This window comes from Hypanus sabinus, unplaced genomic scaffold (assembly GCF_030144855.1).
Source record: "Hypanus sabinus isolate sHypSab1 unplaced genomic scaffold, sHypSab1.hap1 scaffold_565, whole genome shotgun sequence".
In the NCBI taxonomy this organism is placed as follows: domain Eukaryota; kingdom Metazoa; phylum Chordata; class Chondrichthyes; order Myliobatiformes; family Dasyatidae; genus Hypanus; species Hypanus sabinus.
This window is the reverse complement of record NW_026781426.1, coordinates 30475-53975: the sequence shown is the minus strand read 5'-3', so window position 1 is coordinate 53975 and position 23501 is coordinate 30475. Positions and strand designations below refer to the sequence as shown.

The window sequence follows — 23501 nt, the reverse complement described above, 5'->3', positions numbered from 1 at the left end:
CCCTCCGCTCCTCAATATATTCCCCATTGTTCATTACAGAGCGTGACTGAGCTCGCGGAGAAGGGAAACCGAGCGGGCGCTTCCAAACTCCTCCTGGATCTGGTGATGGAGAAGGGCACCGGAGCCCGGAGGGTGATGTGGGAATCCTTTGTGAAACTACACCATCATTTACCGAAGCTGAGCAGAATATTGAATGAAATACGGGAACGCGGTACGGTGAACAATACACTATGTGTTACAGATGTAAATGCTAATGAATGTACAGTATTACAAAGAACAGACTTCATGCAGGTTAATCTATTTGGACAGGTGACGGCCAGTTCGCCTACATGGACACTGAGCGGGGTTTATCTGAAGTGCCCGCGCGTCTGAAAGGTAAGCGATGGAACGGAGATCTCAAAGTCTTTCTTTTACTCTGAGAGTCTGAATACCAGTTTTTAGTGATATGATTAGAGACTGTCTAAACATGGCAGACATTTTTTGTTGCTGTAGCTGGAGGACATGTAACCATCTGTAATTTTCAGAACACCTTGTACCGTCCGGGTCTTCGGCTGTGCACCTGGAGACATCTATGAAGTTCAACCCTGAAGTTACACCTGCCTTCTCACCATATCTATTGATGCCCTGACCAATCAAGACCTTCTGCCATAAATATACCCACAAACACGGCCTCCACTGCAGTCTGTGGCACAGCATTCCAGGATGTACTATTCATTGGCAACAATAATCCTCCTTACCTGTCGTAATGGTTGCCTCACAATTTTGATGTTGTGCCTTTCAGTTCTGGAGATGCTCACCACAGAAAACATCTTGTACATATCCACGCTATCTGGCTTTTTCAACATTCAGTAGGTTTCAAAGAGATTCCCAACCTCACCCCACCTCCCCGCATTCCGCTAAATTCCAGTGATTACAGGCCCAAATTTGCCAAGACGCTCCTCACATGTTAATCCCCCTCCCCCATTCCCAGAATCATGATCGTGAATCTTCTCTGGACTCTCTCCAATGACAACACATCCAGTTTGAGATATGGGTTCCAACATTGTTGACAATACTCCAGGTGCGGCCTGACTACAGTCGTATAAAGGCTCAGCATTATCCCCTTGTGTTTATATTCAATTCCCTTTGAAATAAATGCCAACATTGCATTTTCCTACTTTGCTACAGACTCAACCTGTAAATGAACCTTCTGTGAATCTTGCTGGAGGACTCCTAAGTCCCTCTGCACCTCTGGTGTTTGGCCCTTCCTCCCATTCAGATAATGGTCCGCACTATTGTTCATTTAACCAAAATGCATTTTCATACATTTCCCAACACTCTATATAATCTGCTACTTTTTTCCCATTCTTCCAATTTGTCTTCTTTCTGGTACAATTGCATTGCTTCCTCAGCACTACCTATCCCTCCACCTATCTTTTTATCATCTGCAAACTTTGCCACAAAGGCATCAATTCCATTATCTAAATCATTAATCCATCAATGTGAAAACCTGCGGTCCCAATACTGACCCTGAAGAACACCACTGGTCACAGGCAACAAACCAGAAAAGGCCCCTTTTATTCCCACTCGCAGTCTCCTGTCTGTCAGCCATTCCACTATCCATGCCAGTATCTTTCCTCTAACACAATAGGACTTTATCCTTTTCAGCAGTCTCATATGTGGCACCTTATCAAATGCCTTCTAAACTCCAAGTAAATGGCACCCACTGGCTCCCTTTGTTCACCATTCCTGTAATTTCCTCGAAGAACAGATTTACCAGGCATGATTTCCCTTTACAGATACCATACTGACTTTGACTTATTTTGTCATTAGTCTCTTGGTACCTCGAAAGCTCAAACTTAATAAGGGATTCCAACATGTTCTCAACCATCGAGGTTTGGTTAACTGACCTATACTTTCCCATCTTTTTCCTTCCACTCTTGTTAAAGAGTGGAGTGATATTTGCAATCCTCCAGTCCTCCGGGACCATGTCAGAATTAAGTGAATTTTGAAAGACCATTACCAATGCATCGGTTATCTCTCCAGAAACCTCTCTCAGGTCTCTGTGACGTAATCCATCATGTCCTGGTGACTTATCCAACTTAAGACCCTTTCGTGTGCCGAGTACTTTTCCTTTTGTAATAGCAATGACACTCAATGCTACTGCCTGCTAGTTAAGGACCACTACACACTGCTAACGTCTTCCACAGTGAAGACATATGCAAAGTACCCATTACGTTATCTGAAATTTCTTTGTCCCCAATTACTATCTCACCAACATCATTTTCCAGTGGTTCAATATGAACTCTCAACTCACTTTTACTCTTTATATTACTGAGAAAATGTTTATTACCCTGCTTTATATTATTGGCTTGCTTGCCCTCATATATCACCTTTTCCCTTCCTATAGCTTGTTTAGTTGCCTTGTGTTAGATTTTAAAACGTTTCCTTTCATCCAAACTTCCCTCACTTTTGAAACCTTATATATGCCCTTTCCTTGGCTTTCATGCAGTCCTTCACTTCCTTTGTCAATCACCGTTTCCTATCCCTGCCGCTTAAGAACGTCTTCGTCTGTGGACCGTATCTATGCTGCGCCTTGTGAACTATTCCCAGAATCTTCAGCCATCTATGTTTTGCCGTTATTCCAGCTAGTATCCTTTCTAATCCACCTGGCAGAGCTCCTCTCTCATGTCTCTGTAATTCGCTTTGTACCATTGAGCTACTGATATATGTAAGCTATGCTTCTCACTCTCAAATTGCTGTTTGAATTCCACTATTTTGTGATCACTGCCTCCTAAGGTTCCTTTGCATTAAGCTACCTATTAACGTCTTGGTTTTTACACAACACCCAATCTAAGATAGCCTTTTCCTGAGCAGTCACAAGCACAAGATACTCTGCAAAGCTATCACGTTGGTATTCAATAAATTCCCCCTCTTGCGAGCCAACACTTTAAATATGCTTGATTTTCCTATTCCCCTTGCATATTGATGTCCTCCATTACAATAGTGTCATTACCATTTTTACATGCCTCTTCCCGCTCCTTTTTCAATGTCAACCTTTCCTCTTGGCTACTATTGTGAGGCCTAACATAATTCTCATCATGTTTATTTTCACCTTTGCAATTTCGCATCTTCACCCACAAAGATTAAACAAGGATTGAACCCCATATCACGTCGTTCTAAAGATGTAATTCCATCACGAGCCACACTACCGCCTAAGTTGCCCTGCCTGTCCTTCGATACAATGTATGTCCTGTGATCTTGAGGTCCCAACTATGGCCACGACTCAGTGACGCCCACAGAATCAAAGCGACCAATATATAATTGCACCAAGTGTTCGTCCACCTTGGTCCGAATGCTAGGCGCATTAAATACAACGCTTTCAGTTCTGCATCTGCGCCCTGATGAATTTTACCTGTGTGGTGCATTTCAACACTTCTATCTGTCTGCATTTCAACCCAATCATCAGCTTCTCCTTCCTTACATTCATGTTACATCTATCATCTACCTTTAAGCTTGTTGGCGCATCCTCAGCTCTGTCACCCTGGTTCCCACACCGCTGCCATGTTGAAACACTCCCAACAGCTCCAGTAAATCTGTCCGCAGTAATATTGGTCCCCCTCGTAATCGTTCAACCTATCCATTTTGGACAGGACACGACTGTCCCAGAGGTTGTCCTAATTATCCAAAAGCCTGAATCCCTGCTCCCCGCTGGAATTCTTCAGCCGGGCATTTATCTGCCACCTCATTCTATTCCCCCGTTCACTATCGTGCGAAACAGACAACAATCCCGAGATTACTATGAGTTCCAGATTCTCAGCTTCCTTCAAGACCACCTCCTGTTTTTCCCTCCAGTGTCATTGATCCCAATATGTGCCATGACTTCTGGCTGCGCTCCCTCTCTTTTCAGCATGTTGTGGACGTGCCCAGAAACATTTCGGACCCTGGCACCGGGGAGACAAAATACCATCTGTGTCCCTTTTAATGTCCACAGAACCGCCTATCTGTCCCTCAGACTATAGAGTTCCCTATTACTGCTGCCATACTTTTCAGTTCCTATTGTTCTGTGCAACATCAGGGAATTGCCTGAATTCATGTACAAGTTCCCTGTAGCAGAGGAGACTGTAGAGGTGTGGTAGGCGTGTATTGCCTGAGTTCATGAACCAGCTCCTCGGAGAATACGAGACTGTAGAGTAGAGCGGGGTGTGTTATATCGCGACTGGTTCAGCCTGGAAAATGAAACAAAAATAATCTTCCTTTTCTGTGGGTCAGTACTACAGATTAAACTTAAATGATTGTCAAAAGCATCGGATCCTTTATGAAACATAGAAACACAGAAAACCTGCAGAACAATACAGGCCTATTGTCCCACAGATATGTGTCAGATGTGTCCCCACCTGAGAAAGTACCAAGGGTTACCCATAGCCCTCTAGTTCTCTGAGCTCTATGTACCTGTCCAGGTTCTCTTAACAGACCCTATCATATCCACCTCCACCACCATCGCCGATAGCCTATTCCACGCAATCACCACTTTCCGTGTAAAAGGTTGACCCTGACATCTCCTCTGTACCTACTTCCAAGCACCGTAAAATTAGCCATTCACATGCTAGCCATTTCAGCCCTGGGAAAAAAGCCTCTGACTCTCTACGTGATTAATGCCTCTCATCACCTTATACACCTCTATCGGATCATCTCTCATCCTCTGTCACTCCAAGCAGAAAAGACCGTGTTCACACAACCTATTCTCATAAGGCATGCTCCCCAGTCCAGTCAACATCCTCGTAAATCTTCCCTGCACCCTTTCATGTGTTCAACATCCTTCCTGTCCTGACGCGACCAGAATTGAGCAAATCATTGCAAATGAAGTCTGACCATGTTCCTGTATATCTGCAGCATTACCTCTCGGCTCCTAAACTCAGTTCCACGGTGTTCGAAAGTCAATGCACCGCATGTTTCTTAAACACAGAGTTAACCTGCGCAGCCGCTTTGAGTGTCTTAAGAAATTAGACGCCACATTGCCAATAGTCTTTCCATTAATGCTATAATCTGCCACCATATTTGACCTACCAAAATGAACCTCTTCGCACTTATCTGGATTGACCTCCAACTGCCACTTCTCAGCCCAGTTTTGCATCCTATCAATGTCCTGCTGTACACTCTGACATCACTCCACACCATTGACAACACCTCCAGCCTTTGTGTCATCAGGAAATTTACTAATACATAAAGTACGGTGTGTTACACCATTACTGGCTAGGCTGCAAAATGAAAACTCTGTGGCTCAGTACTGACAACTTAAACCGAAAGGACTATCAGCAACATCAGATCAGTTATGAGAAAAAATGAACTAAATTGCCCATTGCCCCCCTCCACTGTTACCCTCTGCAGTGTTGCTCAGTTCAACAGAAGCTGAGCAGTGAAACCACCCGCTCCACACAACACTCTCCTCTCCAGAATCACGTGTGCACCTGGTGCTCGCTGGAACACCGGGGAATCAGGAAACTACAAACGGAGGGGCGAGTGGAGGCTTTAACAGCGAATCTGAATCAGATCAGAAACGTTTCTGTGCCATCAGTCATTTTCAGACACTCTGTCTCTGAGCTCCAAACAATGTCTTCAATATGTTTTCTTTTTGAGGAAATACGCGATTGTTCCATGTTCATCAGATCAGGCATTGACAACCTATTTCCTCAGATGTTCGACAGAAACACATGGAGACTCTGCGGGAATAAACTGAAAAACTAAGAGTGAACACGATCCTGATGAGAGAGAAGGTGAAGGTTTTCCAGCTGGTCGATCGATACGCTGAGCTCACGGTCATTTCTACTGTTCGAGATCGGACACTGGTGGAACATGAGCTGCTGGCAAGAGGCAGAGACCACGAGGAGTGGAGACAGAAACATCTCTGCAAAGACTTGGAGAAACTCCACATTGCTAATCTGTTTCAGAATCGTTACTCACATAGTTTTCGGGAAGAAATGAAAAGAACCTCAGGATGTTCGGCAGCAGTGGCCGGAGTCCCGGGGATCGGGAAAACAACAATGGTACAAAAGATTGTTTATGACTGGTCCACAGGGAAAATATACGAGCAATTCCATTTTGTATTCGTTTTCAAATTCCGAGATTTCAACTCCATTAACTGCAGAATAAATCTGAGGGAATTGATTCTGGATCAATATCCTTACTTTGGGAATGTTCTGAGAGAGGTGTGGAAGAACCCAGAGGGCTTATTGTTTATTTTTGATGGTTTAGATGAATTCAAACACAGAATCGATTTTGCTGACAGTCGGAGAGACACAGAACCCAAGCACCAGTGCCCAGATCCCGAGTGGTGGTGTGAAGTGTCGGACATTGTGTACAGTTTAATCCAACACAAGCTGCTCCCAGGGTGCTCAGTGCTGGTGACCACCCGCCCTACTGCGTTACATTTATTGGAAAAGTCAGAGATCAGCATCTGGGCTGAAATCCTGGGATTTGTTGGTGAGGAACGGAAGGAATATTTCATCAGATATTTTGATGATCAGACGGTGGCAGAAGCTGTTTTCAAATACGTGAAGGAGAACGAGATCCTATACACCATGAGCTACAACCCCTCCTACTGCTGGATCCTCGCTCTGGCACTGGGCCCCTTTTTCTCACAAAGAGTCAGTGACCCGCAGCGAGTTCCCAAGAACATCACCCAACTCTATTCCTACTATATCTACAATATCCTGAAAAACCACGGCCGTGAAATTGAGAACCCCCGTGAAGTGTTACTCAGGGTTGGTCAGATGGCCTTCAGAGGAGTGTCCGAGAAGAAGATTGTGTTTACGGGTGAAGATTTGATCAACTACAATCTGCAGCCTTCCCAGTTCCTGTCCGGGTTCCTGATGGAGCTTTTGGAGAGAGAAAATTCTGCCCGGAGCGTGGTGTACACATTCCCACACCTCACCATCCAAGAGTTTGTAGCTGCAGTCGCACAATTCCTGACTCTACATCCCGGCGATATACTGAAATTCCTCACTGAAGCCCACAACACGACAGATGGGCGATTTCAGGTATTTCTCCGATTTGTTGCTGGTCTCTCCTCCCCAATGACAGCTCGGGGCCTGGAGGAGTTTCTGGGTCCATTTCTTCATCAAACAACCTGCCGGGTGATTGACTGGGTGAAAGAGGAAGTTAAACGCCAGATTGGAAACGCAAGGAGTGAAGCTGGTAAAAGGAGCCTCCTGAACACATTGCACTACCTGTTTGAGTCTCAGAATCGTGGACTGGCTCAGGCTACACTGGGATCTGTGGAAAATCTTTCATTCAGTGAAATGTCACTGACCCCGATTGACTGCGCGGTCCTGGCCCATGTCATCGGATTCTGTGATACAATAATAAACCTCGATCTGGCTGGCAGCCACATTCAGTGTGAAGGAATCCAGCGGCTGGGACCCGGGCTGCACAAGTGCCAGGATTTGAGGTAACTTGATTTATCGCTCACTCTGAACTGTGAAACTTCCATTGTGATTTTGGTAAAGTTGTAGTAAATCCGATTGTGAAGAATTGTGTAAAATCACCAGGGGATCGGTCTGTATTTCCCCAAGGATGAGAGCTTTCTGTGTTTCGTTGTTAAGGGCTGTGTAGACTTTAGATTAGTAAAGAATGGCCATTTGATTAATGGTAGTAAATCACAGGAATGGCCGTGACTGCAGCAGGTTGGTCAGAGTTTCACACACCCTTCCCGGTGAAGGACAAGAGATCGTCAGCGGACTGTCCCTATGGGAAAGAAATAATTATCATTATGAAATTGTCCTCCACCGCCCTTCCCCGCGTGTGACTATCACCATCAGTCCACCTATGTGACTGTGCTCACTACCGGATACCCAGACCCCATGGGTGCATCTGCTCTCCCGCATGTGGGGCTCAGTTCAGATCCACCCCTCCCGTGCAATCCCTCGTCTTGTCGGAATGTCCTTTCCCATCAGTATCCTCCTATGGGATCTCTCTTTCCCATCCCCCTTCCTCTTGTGTGATCTCTTCTCCTTCCTCCCGTGGGACCACTCCTCTTTCCTCTTCTGGGATCTCTCTTCTTTCCTCATGTGGGATCTCTCCTCTTTCCTCTGTGGGACCTCTCCTCCAGCCTCCCCCGTGATCTCTCTTCCTCAATCACCATCCTCTTGCAGGTTCTCTCTTCCTATCCCTTTTCCTCAGGTGGGTTTGCTTCCACCATCTCACATCGAAACTTTCCCTTTAACAAATCTTCCTCACTGTGGGACTTTCCCCCATCCTTCAACCCACCCCCTTCCGATTCTCCCACGTCTGGAACACGTTTCTAACTATTGGTGAATGACACAGAATATGTGGAGTTTACATGGTCACGCTGACAGACAAACTTACTGACATTCGGTGAATACCCTGGAGCTGGGCAGTGAGGAACATGGGCAATGATGGGAACTCCGACCGGTGATTTACTGATGGGTTTAATTTTTCCTGAAATATCTGAGTGCGAGAAATTCCCTCAGACACACGGGTTGAATCACTTTGTACATCAATTTGTCTGTTTGTTTAGACTTGGGCGTAATGAACTGGGAGATTCTGGGATGCGGCACTAAAGAACCCGGAGTGTAAAATAGAGAAACTGCGGTAAGTACGGGACTGTGGGAGATTGTGCTTACAGTCACTGGGTGTCTGACACTGAACACTAACGAGATATGTAATTGTGTTACTGATAAACACTGGCTATTTGTGCCGTCTCCTGTTTCGCTGTGTCCTTTACTCCGCTCTCTCTCATCTCCAGGCTGAGCCATGTCGGTGTCACAGATTCCGGTGCCAAGGAACTCACTTCCGCACTCAATACAAACCGATCACTTACGGAGCTGCTCCTGAGTGAAAATGACCTGGGAGATTCAGGAGTGAAACTGGTGTCTGCAGCTCTGAGGAATCCGGAGTGTAAAATACAGAAATTGGGGTAAGTACCAGACTGTGGGAGATTGTGTTTACAGTCACTGGGTGTCTGACACTGAACATTAATGTGATCAGTTGTGTTACTGATAAACGCTCGAGATTTGTACTGTCTCCTGTCTCTCTGTGTCTTTCACCTTCACTGTCTCTCATCTCCAGGCTGGAGAAAGTTGGTCTCACAGATTCTGGTGCCGAAGATCTCGCCTCCGCTCTCAGTACAAACCCATCAATGTCGGAGCTGTACCTTGGTGATAATAAGCTGAGAGATACCGGAGTTAAACTGATGTCAGTGGGTTTGAGGAACCCGGAGTGTAATTTACAGAAACTGCGGTAAGTACCAGACTGGGGTATCGAATTTACAGTCACTGGGTGTCTGACACTGAACAATAATGTGATCAGTAATTGTGTATCTAATAAACTCTGGGGATCTGCAGCGTCTCCTTTCTCTCTGTGTCAGTCATCCTCTCTCTCTCATCTCCAGGCTGGAGAGAGTCGGTCTCACACAATCTGGTGCCAAGGATCTAGCCTCCGCTCTCAGTACAAACCCATCACTGACGGAGTTGCAACTGAGTGATAATGAACTGGGTGATTCAGGAGTGAAACTGGTGTCTGCGGCTCTGAGGAACCCGGGGTGTAAAATACAGAAACTGGTGTAAGTACCAGACTGTGGGAGACTGTGTTTGCAGTCACTGTGTCTGACACTGAGAACTAATGTGATCAGTAATTGTGTTACTGATAAACACCGAGGACTTGTCCCGTCTCCTGTCTCTCTGTGTCTTTCACCCTCGTTATCTCTCATCTCCAGGCTGGACAATGTCGGTCTCACAGATTCTGGTATCGAGGATCTCGGCTGCGCTCTCAGTACAAATTTATCACTGACGGAGCTGGATCTAGGATGGAACTCTCTCACAGATCGATCTGTCCCCGGTCTCCGCCGCCTCATACTGACTCTCCCCAGTCTGGTATGGATCCGGTGAGTGTCTGTGTTAATGTTCGATGCGATAAAATAACAGCGGATCCGCGGGTTTTCTGGTTTCCCGGTCTCCTGTAACTGATACTGATGTGTAATCTGTTTATTTCATCTTTATTCATCCATCTGTTTCAGGCTGGGTGGGAATCAGTTCAGTGAGACCGGGAGGAAGGAACTGAGATCTCTGCAGGAACCCAGACCCGGACTAAGAGTGTGGACCGCGTGAATCTATGAATACGTGAACATCCACGTCCACGTGATGAGGACACTTTGGCCGATTCCCCCCTCCCATTTAACTTCCCCTCCCCTTTAACTCCCGCCCTTAAATTGCCGCGCACCAGATTTAATTCCCAAAGGTTTTGAAGGAACCTGCTTCAGTCTCGTGCTCCGCGAAAAGAGAAGCGATCCCGCAGCCGCAGTGACGTAATTCCGCCTCCTGTCCAGCAGAGGCGCTGTTTCCGCCGGTTATCCGCTTTCGAGACTCCCCACGTGAGATGGAGAATTACGCGAGGATGGCGGGTTTCATTCTGGGACGCCATTGATGACATTAAGAAAACCCTCGACTTTATCTTTGAAGTGGTGAGCACCCTGAAGTCTGATGTCGTGCAAATCAATGGGCCTTGTACGGACCACGAAAAGGTAATTCAGACTTTGGAGCTGAGGCCGAGCATTATCGGAGAAGGTGGAATCTGAAATTCTCGACATTCCAGAGCAAACAGATGAAAATGTTAAAAATAAAGTAGCTCAAAAATGCGAAGCAGTAGCTCCGGAGTCCAACGAGGAGATTTGACGACGCGTGGAAGCTGCCCATCGTCTCGGTCGGATAAGAGGGAATAAGAATTCAAGGATAAGAATGGAGGAATTCCAGGGGCGGGTGGAATATATTTGAAGCAGGGTTTAAGGGTCGGCCCAACAAAAGATGCCTCGGTTGACCATTTTTCGATTTTCAAACTGAACCACCAGCAATCTGGAATGGACACTATCCAGAAAAAAAAGAGTACTTGCTCTTGCAGAGGCTGTGGTTCGCCGAGGACCTGACTGCAGCTGATAAGTTTGCCCGACAGAAGCTGTGGCCGCTGGTGGAGGCGACTAGAAAAGATGGGAAGCGTGCTTTGTTTGCTGGTACTCGAGCTTTCATTGATGGAAAAGAGATCCGAGCAGAACTGTAACGTGTTGGTGTGGCAACTGGTCTACTATCACTGCTAATATTCGAATCTGGTCTTTGTTTATGTCGGACTGGGATAGTTTTTTCTTACTTTTATTATTAGAAATGAAGAATTTTTTTCTGTATATATATAGTCTGTCATGAGACTGTTTTTCTTTAATGCCAGGGGACTTAGTCACACTGTTAACCGTAAGGCTTTATTCTTGTTCTTCAAGCAGCATAAACATGTAGATTTCTTCTTCTTAATCCAAGAGTCACACTCTGTGACTGAAGACGTTAAACTATGGAAATCCCTGTGGGGGAATGATGCTTGGTTATCACATAGTTGTGGACATTCTGCGGGGGTTCTTATTCTGATGTTTAACTTTAAAGGATATGTTTTGCACTCTGAGGCGGACAAACATGGCCATTTTCTGGTTCGAATTGTTCAATATTGTGATAACACTTCTCATATTTCTAATATTTATGGATATAATATTATAAATGATAATGAAAGATTACTTGATATTTTGGGAAAACATGTTTTGGTTATTGGCTCTTCAAATTTCCTAACTTTTACTCGTTACGATAGGAAACTTTAATATCGTTTTAGATTTTAAAAAATTGACCGATGTTCCCCATGGTAACACTCCACTTATAATAACTTTACTAACTTTATTCTGAAGTTTAATATTATAGATATTTGGAGAGAGCACTTTCTTGGAGTAAGAGATTATACTTGGACTAATTACTATTATATGCATGTCTAGATTAGATTACTGGTTACTATCCATACCTTAAGAAATGATAGTCTCTTTTATTTTTTCCCTCATCTTTAACAGATCATAAAGCTACCTCTATACAAATTGCATTGTCTTCAGCTGAATCCAACTTAAAATAAGATTGGGAACTAAATAATTCCATTTTGGGGCAAAAAGTTGTCCCTTTGCACATTAAAACGTTGGCAAACTCCTTCTTACGTAAAGCGATGGCAAAGAATAATTTCTCTACAAATTGGGAACATTTAAATTCGAATTTGCCAAATTTGAAAGGAAATGTAGTCGTGACTTAGTAAAGAAAAGAAAATCGGAAGAACGATTATTGATCTCAGAGACTACAACTTTATGTGAATTGATTCCAGATAACCTTCCAGGGACAGATAAGAGGAACTAGCTTTATTAAAGGATAAGTTATACCATTTCTAACTTATAAAGGCAGATTGTGCATATGTGAGATCTAGAAAGCAATGGCTGCAAGAGGGTGAACAACGGACAGCTTATTTCTTTCGTTTAGAAAAGCAACGTGCCCAATTCAATTCCATTCATTAGAAAAATATTGATGGTGTGACCACAGAGTAATCTAATAAAAAGTGTAAAATATGTACTGCTTGTTCTGCTCAAACTTTGTGAAGTATCTACTCTACATTTCATGAATGATATTAATATTCCTAGGAACCTGTCGAATGATTAGAAAGCCTTGTGTGATGCTCTTATTACCGTGGGAGAGGTTAAGGCTGCCATCTCAAATGTAAAAATCAATAAGTCGCCGGGTGTGAACGGTCTGACTGCGGAATTGTGTAAGATGTTTTCTGACACCTTAGCTCACTTTTTACTAAATTTGTTATTTTAGAATACATTGATAAAGAATTTCTTTCCACTTCTTTAACACAGGGCCTTATTACTTTAATTCCCACCCGAAGAAAAGATGAAATATTTGTCGATAATTGGCGTCCTATTTGCCTTCTCAATAGTGATTATAAAATTCTGGCCCAAATCATTGCTGACAGAATGAACATAGTTTTACCATTTATTATTGACGAAACACAGTCAGGTTTCATAAAGGGTCATCATATGTCTCATAATGTCAGATTGATTATTCTCATCTTGTTTAAAATGATAGTTTTATACTGTTTCTGATTTTCGCAAAGCTTTTGATACTATTGAGCAGCAGTTTATCATCACTGCTCTTGGTAAATTTGGATTTGGTCCAGTATTTTGTCAGGCGGGGTGGAATTATCCCGGGAGGGAATCTTTTTGTTCCCCTTACTGAGGACGGTGCATTCAGCAGTCTGGCCGATATAATGATGTTAGATTGACAAATCCCTCGGCAGTGAGCCTAGATCTACAGCGCTCTCGGACGCGGGCCTGAAGTGTGATTTTATAATCATCGGTTCCCCGATGCAGAGTGGTGGTGAGAAACGGGAAGGATTATTCAGACTGGCACTCGTTGTCGCCGGTCAGCTAATTGTGTGTGAATGTGAGTGAGTAGAGAGCACGTCAGCGCTCACACACGTCAGCGCTCACACGTTGTTTACCTTACACTTGTCATGATGAATCCACTAAACGGCTGCAGCTTCCTGTCTTGGTGTCGGACTTTATTCACATTAGAGCAGAAACGATGACCTGGGGTTACTGCTGCCCTCCGCCCCCGGAGAACTACAATAATGGGTCTGAGCTCCTCACACTGACACAGTAGCATCTCAGCCCCAGGCTGAGGGACGTCAGAATTGCGGAGTCTGGGTGCTCAGGATCTCATCTCCACTCTACCCCCACCGTGGCTACCTGCCCCTGCAGACAGGCACAATAGACTGTTATGTCAGACGTGATTTCACTTATGTCCCAAGTGCGATAAGGTTGGGGGATGGAATACCGGGCACAGGCTGAAGCTCCATCTACATCATCCCATCACACACACTCCCGGGGTCAGACACAGAGTGAAGCTCCCTCCACACCGACCCATCACACACTCCCGGGGTCAGACACAGAGTGAAGCTCCCTCCACATCGACCCATCACACACTCCCGAGTTCAGACACGGAGTAAAACTCTCTCCTCGCTGTCCGATCTCGCCCTCTCATACCCAGCCACGGAGAAGCGGTCTCTGTGACGTGAGATGTATCAGCTAAGTTCAGTTTGAAACTGTCGCACAGGAACATCCTCCATCCCACACACGAGTTGAATCTACGTAGGGGTGGTTAGAGAGAGGGGGAGTGATGAAGTGTGCACGGAGGTGGAGCGGGTGGGAGGGGGCACAAATGGGAAGGGAAATGGTGGTGGATATTAGAACGCTAGCGGTTGACAACCGAATTTGACGTCTATCGTGGAGAAGTAGCCCAGGATGAAATTGAAGATGAGGATAATTTTGCAAAATGAGACCCCAACACTTGGCGTCCTATCTCACTGACCGCACTCCTAACGGGACGCTGTCCCTTCCCGTCCACTGACACTGGTCTCGATCTCAATCCAATGCCATCTTTTCCCATTCATTCCTGTCATCCGCACTCCCAATAGACGTCACCCCTTCCCATTCACTCCACCCATTCGCATTCCTAACGGGACGCTGTCCCTTCCCGTCCACTGACACTGGCCTCGATCTCAATCCAATGCCATCTTTTCCCATTCATTCCTGTCATCCGCACTCCCAATAGACGTCACCCCTTCCCATTCACGCCACCCATTCGCATTCCTAACGGGACGCACTACGACCCATTCGCTCCCATCATCCGAAAATTCCAACGGGACCCCACCGCTTCCCACTCACTCCCACCATCCACACTCTCAATAGACCCCAAGAGGGTGACGCTGTGACATAAAATGCAAAAGATGTGTTTAAAATGTCTGACGGGACAGTTTAGGGCTGGTGATACTTTTTTAAAGTAGGCTTCGGGAATGGAGGGGGTGAGAGGCCGATTGAAAGCGGCCTTCACCATCGTTAATTTTGTTGAGAAAAAGGGAGAGATTTGGTGACTGAAGGAGACCCCGTTCGGCCGGGTTAAAACGGGACCAAGGAGGGAGCGATGCCTTGGTTAAAGTGAGCGGCAGAGAAGGAGTGAAGGACACGTTGACTGCAAATGGCCGACGCTCCTCTGAAATGGCTGCTGGGGAGAGTGTGACGGATTTGGTAGAAGTGAGCATAAGAGAGGGAGGGACGCGCTGACTTAAAACGGAAGAATCCTGGGTTAATGTTGCACAGACTGACAAATACAGAATGAGACACACTCTCACACTGTAACAGAGACTGACAGATACAGAATGAATCCCATACTCTCACACTGTAACAGAGACTGGCAGATACAGAATGAAACCCATACTCTCACACTGTAACAGAGACTGGCAGATACAGAATGAATCCCATACTCTCACACTGTAACAGAGACTGACAGATACAGAATGAAACCCAGACTCTCACACTGTAACAGAGACTGACAGATACAGAATGAAACCCACACTCTCACACTGTAACAGAGACTGACAGATACAGAATGAAACCCACACTCTCACACTGTTTCAGAGACTGTTATACGCGAATAAAATTCTTACGTTAACACTAAACCAGAGAGTGACACCGCCCGAACCCCACAGTCCAAGCCTGTAACAGGGACTGATATCCACAAAATGATCTCCATACACTCACATTGCTCCGAAGGCTGGTGAGTTATGAATGAACCACCCCTCTACACACTGTACTGGCGACAGACAGGTAAGGATAATCTCATTTCCACCGTCCGCATGTCCCCGCCTCCTCAGAGACAGCCGTTTATCAGCCCTACCCCGCCCGCACAGGGACCCCGCTTGTGTCGCGTCTTTTAAATTCTGCAACTGCCCTTTTTCGGGGGTTTTTCACACTACGTCAAGGTATCCATTCAGAAAATTCAATTTAATGTTTTTATGGATTCTGCCTGACATGCTGATTATTTTAAGTATTTTGTTCAATAGTGGACACATCATCAAACAACAATATCGGCTTCAAATCATCTACCTCTTTAGGGGCTGCTCCATATTACTGCAGCATACTCCCGTTTGTAAATACTTCGATGCATATTGGCTCCACATCTCCCTGACTCCACAAACACGAATCGCTGTCCCACCACTCTACAGGGATCAGCTGCCGGCTGATGTGGTCACAATGTCTGCACCGCACTCGCTGATACATCGGCATCACAGCGTTGTCGGTAACTGATCGGGTCCGCAGACTTCACACACAAAACTGCAAATGTTGCTTCGCCGATGCTCTTACGGGGAACTCGGATAACGGAAAGATCAATCAGCATGTCTTTCTCACACGGTAAGATGTTTCAAGCATGCTGTGTGAGATTCAGCCTGTCTTCCAGCTGCCCGCGATCCCTCTGAAGAATCTCTGAGCGACGCGGTCTTCTGTCTCCTGTACGCGGTGCCCTGAGTGATGCAGGCTGGCATGCCAAAATCCGCTTTTACCTCCCCGTCTACGTGGAACCACATACCAACATTTAGTGCGTTCCGTTAATCGAAAACTAGACAGAGTTAACACAGATTTCTCTCCACCCCGCCACATCTAAACACATTTCCCTGTCTTACACTCCCCTCTCTCTCCTCCCAATGCTTTCCTTTCGCCGCCACCACTCTACCCATACCCCAAACACACCCCCTCCTCTTACTTACCGGCCATCTGTCCCTCTCCACTTCCCCTTCACTATTTCTTCCACTCTGCCGCCTTCGTCTCTTGTTCTTCTCTTTACCTCCCTCGACACTCACCCCCTTCTCTCACACACTCTCAACTATCCCCTTCTGCTCCACACACTCTCTCTGTCTCTTGCCGTTCCTCCCCTCTACTCATCTTTGTCTTTCATCTCTCTTCCCCCTCAGTCTTTCTGCCTCTCACCCGTGTCATTCCTGTCTCACCCTATCACCCCTCTCCCCTTCCCCGGCTCACACAACCTGTCCCCCTCTCACCCTACTCTGTCCCTCATCCCTCTCCGACTCACTTCTCTCCTTCTTCTATCTTTCACAACTCCACACTTCTCCGTCTTTTAACCTCATTCCCACTCTCACCCTGCTCTGTCTCTCACCCCTCTCCCGCTCTCATTCCCTCCCTCTCACCTCTCTCCCCCACTGTGTTCCACCATTCCCTCCCCACACTCTCGACCTCTTTCATCTCCTGCCTCTCACGCGTCTCCCCCCCCCCCCCCACTTCTCTCTCCTCTCCGACTTCCACCATTCTCTCTCACATTTCTGCCTCACCTCCCGTTCCCCAATCGGTCTCTCACGTCTCTCCCCTCTTTCGACTGTTCTCTCCCACCTCTCCTCCCTCCCCCTTCTCTAAGCCCATCCCTCCCCCCTTCCTCCCTGTCTCTGTCTCCCACCTCCACTTACCCCACACTCTCACTCCCTCCCACTCCCTCTCCCTCTCCTCCATCCCTCCTCTCCCCCAGCCAACACACCCCAAACACCCAGATCTCTCTCACCTCCTCCTTTCTGTTTCTCACCGCTCTCTCTCCCTCTTTCCACCGCTCTACTCCTGACGACCACCTCCAACTAAAGGAGCATCGCGTGCTGCACCGTACCGCCTTCGGTTGAGAGTGGGATCTTCCTGTGCACAGCGAGGGTTGAGACACAGGGAGGAGAAATGGGAGACCGGGTGGGGGGGATGAAAATGACTGGGAAGAGGCGGGAGGGAGCAAGAGAACGGGGAGGGTTATAGAGCGGGATGAGGACGGAGGGGAGAAAGGAAAAGGGTGGGAAGACAGAGTGGAGTGATGTGGATAGGGTGGGGGAGAGAGGGGTAGAGGAAGAAATGGAGAGAGTGGGGATAGAGAGCGGAAAGTTAGGGGAGTGGGAGAGAGAGGCGGAGGAGTGGGTAATAAATGACGCAAGGGCGATGATGGTTTCCTGACCTCGTCTCCTCCCACATTCTCTTTCTCCCCTCTCCTCCTCAATCTGATCTCGCCTGCCCCCGAAGAGAATGGTGGTGATCCACGCTAACCAGCCCACGGCGCCAGTCCTCGCCTCCATCTTCTCCAGCAAGCCCGCGTCCACTCCTGCCTTTGACGGGCCTCATGAACGACACTTTCCTCACGGGACAGTCTGAAGGATTCGGGCCGCGCGACCTGAAGAGGGCAGCAAAAAAAACGAGACGGTATTTTGGAGACGGGGGGTGACGGTGCCAGTCTTTCTCGGAGCCACATTCCTCCCCGTGGGTACACCCAATTCCAGCTCCCTTGTTATGAGTCGCCCTGTCCCACCCTCAGCATCCCTTCATTCCTAAAACTCTCAAATCTCTGTCCCCTCGCTCCCGCCTCTATGAGCGCCATCTAACCCTGACTGGTGGCCTTTTTGTGCTGGGTACCATTGACAACCGCTCTCCCAGCAGCATAGAATGAGTCACACCCTTTTCCTCACCTTCCAATCACTTCCCTCCCTGTTTATTCAAACCCAACTCCCCGTTCCTCCTCTCATTGCCCTCGGTGCCCGCTCTCCCGACTCTCCATTTAACACTCTGCTGACAGCAATTTTGTGCCAGTGTGTAACTCTCTCTCTCACTTCCTCCACCACGAAGTGTGTCACTCCCTGACACTCATCCTCTTGTCACACTACTTCCCATTCCATCACTCGCAAATCCCTTCCCTCGCTCACCTCGCTCTCCTCTCCCCGATACCTCAATGCTGTTTACTGTTTGGCTGCCATTTTACGATGCAATTTTTCGCCTCTCCACATCGCCTTCTCTCTCTGTTACCCACGGAGTCACTCCCCTATTCACCTCATCACTCCTGACACCTTCCCCTCTCTGTTCCCTTGCCCTTTCTCCCGCCATCCACCACTTCCTGGGTGGCGAACATTTTCTGATGGGAAATTTCGCTCTCCCACCCAATCCCTTCCCTCCGTCGTTGACTGAGTGGCTGCCTCTCTCTCTCTGCTGGAGCACTCAACTCTCCGTCCCACCAAGTCCACGACCTCTCGCTCCTCATTTTCCCAAGAGCACACCCTTCGCCTTTCTTGCCGTCCGTCTGATTTGCGAAGGCAATTTCACCACAAACCCTTCCACCACATTCCCTATCCTGCTCCTCCCACCCTGTCCTATCACCTCCCTCGCCGTCCATTCATTCCCCTCCTTCCCTTTCCCAACACTTTCCCTCCTTCTCCATCGCGTCACTTCCCCTTCCTCCCCATCCCATCACACCCCCTCTCCCCGTCACATCATTTTCCCTCCCTCCCCATCCTGTCAAATCTCGTCTCTCCCCGACCTATCAATTCCCGTCTCCCTCTATCCCATCACTTCACCTCCTTCCCCGTCCCATCACTCCAGCTCCCTTCCTGTCGTTTCACTCCTCCACACCCCATCTTTACCTTATCCATGTCGTCCACAAATTTGTGAAAGGAAATTTCGCCCCTTCCCTTTTCGTCCCCTATTGAGTCAGTGACTTCGCCACCTCTCTGTCTCATCAGTCCGGTCCTCATCCCATCACTCCTCTTCCTCCCAAACCTCCCCAAAACCCACATGTATATGGGTGTGCCTGTGTGAATATCTGAGATACATACATTACTTTATTCAATGACAAAATTATTAGAAGTGAAGCAAAAATACAAGACGTAAGACTATGTAAAGCACACATTAAAATACTGTTTTTGCAATGAATAACACGCTCGCTCCCGGGATTGCATCCATGGGCAACGAGTGTTCCTTCGCCATCGATCCTGTGTGCGACAGTGGCCATTGTGAGTCAGAGCCTCACTCCATCCGTGGCGGCAACATTAACCCAGGATTCCCTGCCAGTCCCTCCCTCTCTTATGCTCACTTCTACCAAATTCGTCACTCCCTCCCCAACAACCATTTCAGAGGAGCGTCGGCCATTTGCAGTCAACGTGTCCTTCACTCCTCCTCGGCCGCTCACTTTAACCAAGTCGGCGCTCCCTCCTTGATCCCGTTTCAACCCGGCCGGACGGGGTCTCCTTCAGTCACCACATCTCTCCTTTTTCTCAACAAAATTAACGATGGTGAAGGCCGCTTTCAATCGGCCTCTCACCCCCTCCATTCCCGAAGCCCACTTTAAACAAGGTATCACCAGCCCTGAACTGTCTCGTCAGACATTTTAAGCGAATCTGTGACTATTTTATGTCACAGCGTCACTCTGTTGGGGTCTATTGAGAGTGTGGATGGTGGGAGTGGCTGGGAACTGGTGGGGTCTGTTGGAATCTTCGGATGATGGGAGCGAATGGGTCGTGGTGCGTCCCGTTAGGAATGCGAATGGGTGGAGTGAATGGGAAGGGGTGACGTCTATTGGGAGTGCGGATGACAGGAATGAATGGGAAAAGTTGGCCTTTGATTGAGATCGAAGCCAGTGCGAGTGGACGGGAAGGTACAGCGTCCCGTTAGGACTGCTATCGGTGAGAGAGGTCGGTAAGGGGTGGGGTCCCGTTTTGCAAAATTATCCTCATCTTCGATTTCACCCTGGGCTACTTTTCCACGATAGACGTCAAATTCGATTGTCAACCGCTAGCGTTCTAATATCCACCACCATTTCCCTTCCCATTTGTGCCCCCTCCCACCCTCTCCACCTCCGTGCACCCTGTATCACGCCCCATCTCTCTGACCACCCCTACGTAGATTCAACTCGTGTGTGGGATGGAAGATGTTCCTGTGCTAGATTTTCAAACTGAACTTAACTGATACATCTCACGCCACAGAGACCGCTTCTCCGTGGCTGGGTATGAGAGGGCTAGATCGGTCAGCGAGGAGAGAGTTTTACTCCGTGTCTGACCCCGGGAGTGTGTGATGGGTCGGTATGGAGGGAGCTTCACTCTGTGTCTGACCCCGGGAGTGTGTGATGGGTCGGTATGGAGGGAGCTTCACTCTGTGTCTGACCCCGGGAGTGTGTGTGATGGGATGATGTAGAGGGAGCTTCACCCTGTGCCCAACGCCGGTATTCCATCCCCAATCCCTATCGTACTTGGGACATAAGTGAAATCACGTCTGACATAACAGTCGATTTGGACTGTCTGCAGGGGCAGTTAGCCACGATGGGGGTAGAGTGGAGATGAGATCCTGAGCACCCAGACTCCGCAAGTCCGACATCCCTCAGCCTGGGGCTGAGACGCTACTGTGTCAGTGTGAGGAGCTCAGACCCATTATTGTAGTTCTCCGGGGGCGGAGGGCAGCAGTAACCCCAGGTCATCGTTTCTGCTCTGATGAGAATAAAGTCCGACACCAAGACAGGAAGCTGCAGCGGTTTATGGGATTCATCATGACAAGTGTAAGTTAAAGAACGTGTGAACTGCTGACGTGCGGGAATAAATAAGCTGCTCTCGACTCACTCACATTCACACAATTAGCTGACCGGCGACAACGAGTGCCAGTCTGAATAATCCTTCCCGTTTCTCACCACCACTCTGCATCGGGGAACCGATGATTATAAAATCACACTTCAGGCCCGCGTCCGAGAGCGCTGTAGATCTAGGCTCACTGCCGAGGGATTTGTCAATCTAACATCATTATATCGGCCAGACTGCTGAATGCACCGTCCTCAGTAAGGGGAACAAAAAGATTCCCTCCCGGGATAATTCCACCCCGCCTGACAAAATACTGGACCAAATCCAAATTTACCAAGAGCAGTGATGATAAACTGCTGCTCAATAGTATCAAAAGCTTTGCGAAAATCAGAAACAGTATAAAACTATCATTTTAAACAAGATGAGAATAATCAATCTGACATTATGAGACATATGATGACCCTTTATGAAACCTGACTGTGTTTCGTCAATTATAAATGGTAAAACTATGTTCATTCTGTCAGCAATGATTTGGGCCAGAATTTCATAATCACTATTGGGAAGGCAAACAGGACGCCAAAATATCGACAAATAATTTATCTTTTCTTGGGTTGGGAATTAAAGTAATAAGGCCCTGTGTTAAAGAAGTGGAAAGAAATCCTTTATCAATATATTCTAAACTAACAATTTTAGTAAAAAGTGAGCTAAGGTGTCAGGAAACATTTTACGCAATTCTGCAGTCAGACCGTCCACACCCGGCGACTTATTGATTTTTACATTTGAAATGGCAGCCTTAACCTCTCCCACGGTAATAAGAGCATCACACAAGGCTTTCTAATCATTCGACAGGTTCCTAGGAATATGAATATCATTCATGAAATGTACAGTAGATGCTTCACAAAGTTTGAGCAGAACAAGCAGTACATATTTTACTATTTTTATTAGATTACTCTGTGGTCACACCATCAATATTAATCTAATGAATGGAATTGAATTGGGCACGTTGCTTTTCTAAACGAAGGAAATAAGCTGTCCGTTGTTCACCCTCTTGCAGCCATTGCTTTCTAGATCTCACATATGCACAATCTGCCTTTATAAGTTAGAAATGGTATAACTTATCCTTTAATAAAGTTAGTTCCTCTTATCTGTCCCTGGAAGGTTATCTGGAATCAATTCACATAAAGTTGTAGTCTCTGAGATCAATAATCGTTCTTCCGATTTTCTTTTCTTTACTAAGTCACTACTACATTTCCTTTCAAATTTGGCAAATTCGAATTTAAATGTTCCCAATTTGTAGAGAAATTATTCTTTGCCATCGCTTTACGTAAGAAGGAGTTTGCCAACGTTTTAATGTGCAAAGAGACAACTTTTTGCCCCAAAATGGAATTATTTAGTTCCCAATCTTATCAGCTGAAGACAATGCAATGCAATGCAATTTGTATAGATGTAGCTTTATGATCTGTTAAAGATGAGGGAAAAAATAAAAGAGACTATCATTTCTTAAGGAAATTATTCTTTGCCATCGCTTTACGTAAGAAGGAGTTTGCCAACGTTTTAATGTGCAAAGAGACAACTTTTTGCCCCAAAATGGAATTATTTAGTTCCCAATATTATCAGCTGAAGACAATGCAATGCAATGCAATTTGTACAGATGCAGCTTTATGATCTGTTAAAGATGAGGGAAAAAATAAAAGAGACTATCATTTCTTAAGGTATGGATAGTAACCAGTAATCTAATCTAGACATGCATATAATTGTAATTAGTCCAAGTATAATCTCTTACTCCAAGAAAGTGCTCTCTCCAAATATCTATAATATTAAACTTCAGAATAAAGTTAGTAAAGTTATTATAAGTGGAGTGTTACCATGGGGAACATCGGTCAATTTTTTAAAATCTAAAACGATATTAAAGTTTCCTATCGTAACGAGTAAAAGTTAGGAAATTTGAAGAGCCAATAACCAAAACATGTTTTCCCAAAATATCAAGTAATCTTTCATTATCATTTATAATATTATATCCATAAATATTAGAAATATGAGAAGTGTTATCACAATATTGAACAATTCGAACCAGAAAATGGCCATGTTTGTCCGCCTCAGAGTGCAAAACATATCCTTTAAAGTTAAACATCAGAATAAGAACCCCGCAGAATGTCCACAACCAAGCATCATTCCCCCACAGGGATTTCCATAGTTTAACGTCTTCAGTCACAGAGTGTGACTCTTGGATTAAGAAGAAGAAATCTACATGTTTATGCTGCTTGAAGAACAAGAATAAAGCCTTACGTTTAACAGTGTGACTAAGTCCCCTGGCATTAAAGAGAAACAAGTGAGAAAGACAGTCTCATGACAGACTATATATATATATATATATATACAGAAAAAAATAATTCTTCATTTCTAATAATAAAAGTAAGAAAAAACTATCCCAGTTCTACATAAACAAAGGCCAGACTGAAATA

General features: G+C 46.3%; 1 protein-coding gene across 1 annotated transcript; it reads left to right on the top strand.

Annotated features, from left to right (window-relative positions):
- Positions 1-329: 329 nt before the first annotated feature.
- Positions 330-11046, top strand: LOC132389427 (NACHT, LRR and PYD domains-containing protein 12-like). The gene is given in 11 exon segments (XM_059961951.1): positions 330-375; positions 5674-7426; positions 8516-8544; positions 8547-8589; positions 8744-8914; positions 9067-9237; positions 9389-9559; positions 9713-9880; positions 10013-10099; positions 10243-10516; positions 10891-11046. Coding segments are annotated over 11 exon segments (3069 nt in total).
- Positions 11047-23501: the final 12455 nt, after the last annotated feature.